Genomic DNA, 7,500 nt, shown 5'->3' on the forward strand with positions numbered 1-7,500 from the left:
ATTATACTTGCACCCTCGCGTGTGAGCGCTATGGCATTTCTGCCTTTTCTCCGCGCTCTTGCGTGCGTGTTGTTGTAGTTGTCTAGTTGCCCTCTCATGTACGAGCGCACGTGTACGTTTGTGTGGTGGCTCATTGTCATGGCTCGCAAAGGACACCTTTGGTTACATCTCACACTGCGCTGATGCCTGTGGCTCCGAGATATGTCATTGTGATGTTACTCCAATCTCATATTTGCATGAAACGAGAGACATCAGGCCTTTTTATTGCAATCCATAAACCACCGGAGGGGGTTGGAAGAGCCACGAGAACCTGGACAGCTCAGCTATCCACTGCATTATTTGCCAGCATGACAGGCTTGTTTGAGTCACAATGTATGCAAACACAGAAACATAATCCCAGTGTTTGGCGGAGGATCACCTGGATAATCAGTCAGCACATACGGTTATGTGTGCGCGCGCGCGCGCGTGTGTGTGTGTGTGTGTGAGAGATTGAGAGAGATACATCATATCAGGCTGCTGATGTTACGCCTGCATGCACATTTATTCGCACAACACACAAACATCTTTCATCTGTTGTTGTCGGTCACAATTCTCTCACTTGTTTTGTAGCATACGTATCAATCTCTCTTTCTCTCTATGATTGCTTTTTTGTCTACTGCCCAACATGGCTCAACTACGCACATCTAGGTTGCCTTTTTAAACTATTCGTAACTCTTGTCATCAGTGCCCATACCTGAGGCGGGGTTGGCGAATGGGCCTTTCTGTGTGGAGTTTGCATGTTCTCCCCGTGTCCCCTGGGGTAGATACCCTCACACAAACATGCAGTAATCCTGGTCTCTAAACTGCCTCCCCCTGGCCCCCATGGAGGGGAAAGGAACTGGTCGGAATAACGTGTTCCTTCCACGCGCTACGTCCGGCCGGGGAAACTCTGAAAAACTATTCGTAACTCGCAGATGCTCACCTGCTCTTCTCCATTTCTCCACCCCCATTCCTTCTCCCCCCAGAGCATGCATAGGAGCCAGGGATCCGTACTGCGGCTGGGACCTGGTGCTCAAGAAGTGCACCACCCTAGAGGAGAGCGTCCGAATGAGCCAATGGGAACAGAGCATCACCAAGTGTCCAGTGAGTACCGGCCGGCCAACGTTTCTCTCTATCTTTCTCTCGTAAACTGGCTTGCTTTATCTTCAGAAGAAACTTTAAGAAACTCAATTATCTTTGCGCAGCCTCCCCCAGCAGCACCCTCACTCACTTTTCTTTCTCTCCACATTCACTGTAAAACCCACAGTCTGTAGTTGTCTTGCCCGGTAGCTCCGCAGCCTGCTCTGTATTCCCTCCACACACTAACAAACACGCAGACAACTTAAACACAACAGCCCTCGAAAAGCAGACAAAACTGCTGACAAATTCTCCCAAAGAAAAGCACCTTGGGGGACCGAACAACTTGACTGTACTGGAGTGCAAAGCACCCTGGGAATGCAAGTGGCACTTCAGTCATCCATCCTCAGTTCTGCATGTCCATTAGCCAAACAGGTCCTCCATTTCTCTTCTTCTCCACCCACATTAGGGAGGGGTGTTAGGCAGAGTATCTATTTCAGCTCGACGCGGCTAAATGAAACGGTAATCCACAGGCATCCATTTTTCCACCCAGTGTTGAATGCTGTCGTATGCTTTTATGTGGTTTCATGTTCAGAGGATTATCTGGCACTACGGTCACCTCATGGCATTTGTTAACACAGATTCAAATGGGGAAGAATACCGCACACTAAATGCAACTCCATTTAGATTATTTTCACCACCACCTTTTTCTATACAACCGGATGCCAGTGTAGGAATGATACAACAACTTAACCGGATGTCAATAGCAGACGTGGTGGGCTGGCTTGGGTTGTGGGCTGGCAGAAACATAATGTACAGTTGAATCAGAATGCTCAGAAGCATAGAAGCATGCCATAGACGACACGATCCGACTGTCTGAGTTTATGCTCAGCGTGTTCCGCCTTTGGTACCAAGCATATGGCTGCGTTATTGCATGGAGGGAGTGAAGGAGGGAGAGACACGCACGCACACATACATACACACTATTAGTTTGTTGTGTAAGTGTAGGCTACCAAAAATAAAAGGTAGTAATTGACTCCTATAACCCAACCCAATGATTATTTCTCCTTCTACTCCTGATATGCATGTGCGGCGTGTGCTTCTGCATACTGTGCATACATTACACCATCCACACATGTGTGCATGTGTGCTCGCACACATCCACATACACACACACATTTGATCAATAGTTAACACCTTGCCCAACACTGTGATTATTTCAGTAAACTCCCAATATTTAACCTAGACATGTATGCTTGTTCCATGTATGTTACTCTCAACATGGATGTGTGCATCAACTTTTAGCCCTGGAGAGACTATTTATTTAGCAATTCACAGGTAATCTACAATTCGATCATGTCTGACTACCGTATATAATTATAATCCCCGTATTAAAACTGTTGACGGTGTGAAAAATGGATGCGGTTACTTGTACAGAAGAATGCATTAAACATTGTGGCTCATGACTGGCAGGGTTCCAAATAGACAAGTTGTATTTTTTTTGCCAGAAAGAATAGCAACTGTGCCTTCATTGTAAAAGACAAAAGGTCCTCTCCAATGGCAGCCTTTCTGAACAGAGAATGGGAAAGCGAGTCATCAGCAAACACGGCAACTTCCCCAAACTAATTAAATGATATAGGTTTCATTTTAGTGCCAAAAGCTTGACTCTTAACCCATTTTCAACTGAGTTTGATAAAAAAAAGGCTTCTAAACATCTTTCTGAAAAATCTATGTTTCTATGTCAGTGGTGCTCAACCTTTTTCATGTCAAGTACCCCCAGAATTATCTCTATTGGGCCACGGACCCCCATCTCAAAATGTGTAGTTCCAGGGACCCCCCAGAAACAAATATTTTAGTTAAAAATGTTCGCTCTGAAATATATATTCAATGATTTGCGCCACATTTTAATGAATTTTAAAAAATAGCTGTGTAGCTTTTCTGTTGGAAGCTTGTCCCATCAGTGTCTATAGACCCGAGGGGAGAGGCCCGAACTGAGCTCCTGCTTCTTTCAATCCTTGAGGGGTGAGCAGGCCGCTCCTTATCAACTGACAGGGGTAGGACGTACAGTAGCGTGTGGAAGGAACACGTTATTCTGTGCCTTAGTTTATTTTTCTGCTTTTAACTGTGTTGTACTGTTTTTATCCTGTACGGCGACCTTGAGTGCCCTGAAAGGCGCCTTATGAATAAAATGTATTATTATTATTATTATTATTATTCCAAACAGTTCCTTTCCCCTCCATCAGGCGCCCCGGCTGACCCAGGGTATGGGCGCTGGTGTTGTGGACTACAATAATAAATAAAAAACACATTAACCACTTCAGCCCTATATACATTTTGGCCATTTGAAAATAGCCTCTACATATTGATACTTTACTTAAATAAAAAATGTGAGTACTTTTCCCACCACTGAGTAAAATAAGTCATCTTGCTGGTCAGCTATTTCAGTGTTTTTGTTTACTTGTCTGGAGTTGGACGTCAGTCAAGGATAAGCAGTCTGCAGAGTGTAGGCAGACAGAAGGGGATATGCTTTACCGGTCTATTTACAAATACCATCTGGTCTCTGAAAGGTTTGCTTTTTCTGTGGTTTTAGAAGTGATGGGAACATATATTGTACATTTCCTGTTCAGGCTTTGACTTAGGTAAGGTACGTCCTACACACCAAATGTTTCACTTTTCTTTACAAAGAACCCAGCCTTCTGTTCAAGTGCACAAAATGTTCTTCTGAACAGCAAACAGGTGTACAGTAAAATAATATTTAGTGTGTGTGTGTGTGTGTGTGTGTGTGTGTGTGTGTGTGTGTGTGTGTGTGTGTGTGTGTGTGTGTGTGTGTGTGTGTGTGTGTGTGTGTGTGTGTGTGTGTGTGTGTGTGTGTGTGTGTGTGTGTGTGTGTGTGTGTGTGTGTGTGTGCGTGTGTGTGTGTGTGTGTGCGTGCGTGCGTGTGCGCGTGCGTGCGTGAGAGAGCTCCCATCAGCCGCTTTCACAATCGATTCATCTCTCACGGTAGCATGATATCACTGTGTCTGTACCTCTCTGCTTTCGATTCTCTTCATGTCATTAAATGAAATTACGCAGTTCCTTATCTCAACCACAGATACGCATCCTAATTTGGATGCACGGCAGGGTTCAGTTACCAATAAGAGCGAAGGGCAGAATGTATTTCTGCCTCTGCCAAAGCAGATGATGATTTTGCGCTCGCCTCTCCTGTTGTCCTTTGGCTTTTAAATTACCCTGAAATGTGTGCCTCTTCTCATATGTAGGCCACGTGCGCAGGTTATCACTTTAATTATCTCACCGCATAATAATAAGCGTTCTCTAACTTATTCCGTTTTGCTTCACATTGAGCTCTCTTTGTAGAGGTTTTTCTTTTCTGCTATTCTCTCCCGTACGTTTATGTGTGACCTGTATTGTTCATTATTTTCTACAGGTTCGTAATGTGACGGTTGACGGGGGTTTTGGTGCCTGGTCCGGCTGGGCGGCCTGCAGCCACAACGACGGAGGCAGTGCCGGGTCCTGCTTGTGTCGGACGCGAGCCTGCGACAGCCCCGCCGTCCAGTGCGGTGGCCAGCAGTGCCTTGGGATCAGCGTAGAGGTGGCCAACTGTTCCAGGTATAACCAGGGGAGATTTTCCACTGTCCCTCATTTGACCTATCGGTTGGTTTATCTGTCAGCACATGTCTCTGCATGTGTCCACTGCGTGCATTGCACCACTACAATATATTCTATATTCGTGGAGGAGTAGTTGAACTCTAGCCCCACTGACTTCAAATTCGACACACGCATTCCACACCACCACACCACAGGGAGTGCAGTGCCCGGTGTTGAGTCGGTCGGACCCACGGTTGTCCAGAACCGCCACAAAAGGCCTTTGCCCGGGCTCAGTCAGGACAGGCCCCCTCCCCGGGCTACATATATGGAGCTGGCCTGTAATGACATCACAAATATGTTCTGACATCTGCAATTCTGCATAGACTCCATATTTGGGCATGCCTGACAAAGCACTCCATATATGGGCATAAAAGGGACACACACATAATAACTGGGTGGGGCATGCATGGTTCCAAGGTTCTATAGGTTCTGCTGTGTTATAGTTTCATAATGTTTTGTGTATGTGTGTAGGAATGGAGCGTGGACTCCCTGGACGTCCTGGTCGCCCTGCAGTACCACCTGTGGCATCGGCTTCCAGGTCCGACAGCGCTCGTGCAGCAACCCCACCCCGCGCCACGGGGGACGAGTGTGCGTGGGCCAGAACCGCGAGGAAAGGTATGATACAGTGCAGTACACAACATGCACACTCGTGTGTACCTCATATGCACACGTCGCCACACGACTTGCAGTCAGGATGGAAGTATGAATTCTTCATTTTTGTTTTGTTTTGTTTGCTTAGTTTTTATAATCAATTCAGTCCAACTTTGCAACGCCCAATATTAAGTTATGAGTTGAGTCTGAGCCCAGGGTAATTATCTGGCTTGCCCACGCACGCACGCACATACGCACGCCTAGTCAACTGTTTTTTAAGCATTGGCCTAGAATAATCACTTTTTCTAATACACTGTAAAGCAACCTCCTACGTATGTCCGCCAGTGAAATGATGCAAGGGAGGATTGAAAAGAGAGGTAGCCTATAACCATAGTGTATGAACTAAACACAGGTGAAGGGACGGTCAAGCTGGGAAGTCTTTTACACCCTTCCTTTACTTACGCCACTCCTGTCAAACTGAGCCAAGGACAGTGACGTCTGAAAAGCACAGGCAAGGCAAACCACCGGGTTCACAATCAAGGCCATTTATTTGAACAAAGACTGCAGGCACATCTTAATGAAGCTGTGCATTCCTGTGGTCCTGTGTTTTGTGGGATGTCAGTGTCACCACGACGCACCTCACACACCTCCCCCGAGTTAATGGAGCTAGCAAAATACATTGTTTTGTGGGAGAAAGCAATTGGAGGAAGAAAGAAAGAAAGAAAGAAAGAAAGAAAGAAAGAAAGAAAGAAAGAAAGAAAGAAAGAAAGAAAGAAAGAAAGAAAGAAAGAAAGAAAGAAAGAAAGAAAGAAAGAAAGAGAGAGAGAGAGAGAGAGAGAGAGAGAGAAAGAGAGAGAGATTACACGGTGTGACCATGACAACAGGAACACAACAGCAACAGGAAAACAGCAGGTGTTTGGACCTCACAAAATTGATTTGTCTTCTTGTACCAAAGAAAGTATGAGGAGTGACAAAAAAAAACAGCATCAATCAAGGATGGGTAAATAATTAGCTATGGCCTTAGGTGTCCGACTATCTCTTTCATCCAGTTCTGAGGCTCTCGATCAATATTTCTCTCGCTTTGCCTCAGTTCTTTGTTTGTTGTTTTCTTCTTCTTTTAATTGTCTTACTGCCGGTGAAGGTCCTAGAACAATGGGCGTAATGCGGCGCTAATGGAAGCAGTGTTAATCCTATCTTATGAATGGACGCAGGTGTCCTTCATACGCTTTGCCCCCAGTTGTACAAATATCAAATAACCACATGCGTCTATTTAGCGCCGGTGGGTATGTTAGTCCTAAGATGAGGTGTGGGTGGGCTGGTACAATCAGATCCCACTAATATCTTACGCTCAGAGCTACATGCAATTTGCGCTTTGTGTTTCGTAATGCAGAATGCAAGCATTTACTTATTATTCATTCAGCACACCATTGGGACTAAGATGCACCTGGGAGAGTTCACAATGAATGCACACTGATTGCTATCAACATCAATGCGATGCACAACACGTTCAACAATTGTGATAATAATACAATTGACAATGATACAAGAAACCTGAATAGTTTTTGCGCTCAAACGGTGGATAAACAAATTAATGTTCAAGCACTTCATTCTTCATTAATCCTACTGTATTAATAAGTATTAAACAAAATGATGATGATTGATTCTGCGTTTTTGCCTATTCTGTTGCTGATATAAGATGTGTTCATACTAGGCATGTAACGATTCACTCAACTCACGATACGATTCGTATCACGATATGAGGTTCACGATACAATTTTTCACGATATTAAAAATATATATATTTGAAAGAAAAACCGTTTTTTAGGGTTAGGGTTTTTAAATTGTATATAATTTATCTCCCCCCCCCCCTGAGATTTGTTATTTAACTACATTGCAAAAGAAGTAGCATTACTTTTGACAGTGCAGAAACATAATTGCCTTCCTTGATGAGCATCAACGACCATCATCACCTGGGCTCAGTCACAGACACACACAGCTCCCCTCACAGTGCTCTACTACTGAAAGTGACTCTCATTTCTCTCCAAAAGCACTTGAATATGATATATGACTATATCGTCGGGATTAATATCGATATATATCGATATACGATATATCGTTACATGCCTAGTTCATACTGTATACCTCTTATCATGTAACAATGTTGTGAAT

The 7,500-nt window shown here is 44.5% G+C and overlaps 1 protein-coding gene across 2 annotated transcripts in view; it reads left to right on the top strand.

Moving 5' to 3' along the window:
• Positions 1-7,500, top strand: part of sema5a (sema domain, seven thrombospondin repeats (type 1 and type 1-like), transmembrane domain (TM) and short cytoplasmic domain, (semaphorin) 5A) — a 187,480-nt gene that overhangs the window by 120,049 nt on the left and 59,931 nt on the right. For both annotated transcript variants that reach the window (XM_083778497.1, XM_083778496.1), the window contains exons 12-14: positions 1,005-1,122; positions 4,520-4,701; positions 5,212-5,355. In XM_083778497.1, coding sequence (XP_083634623.1) covers positions 1,005-1,122; positions 4,520-4,701; positions 5,212-5,355 — 444 coding nt within the window. The remainder of the gene's footprint in view (positions 1-1,004; positions 1,123-4,519; positions 4,702-5,211; positions 5,356-7,500) is intronic.

This window comes from Protomyctophum parallelum (genome assembly GCF_964188405.1).
Source record: "Protomyctophum parallelum genome assembly, chromosome: 12".
In the NCBI taxonomy this organism is placed as follows: Eukaryota; Metazoa; Chordata; class Actinopteri; order Myctophiformes; family Myctophidae; genus Protomyctophum; species Protomyctophum parallelum.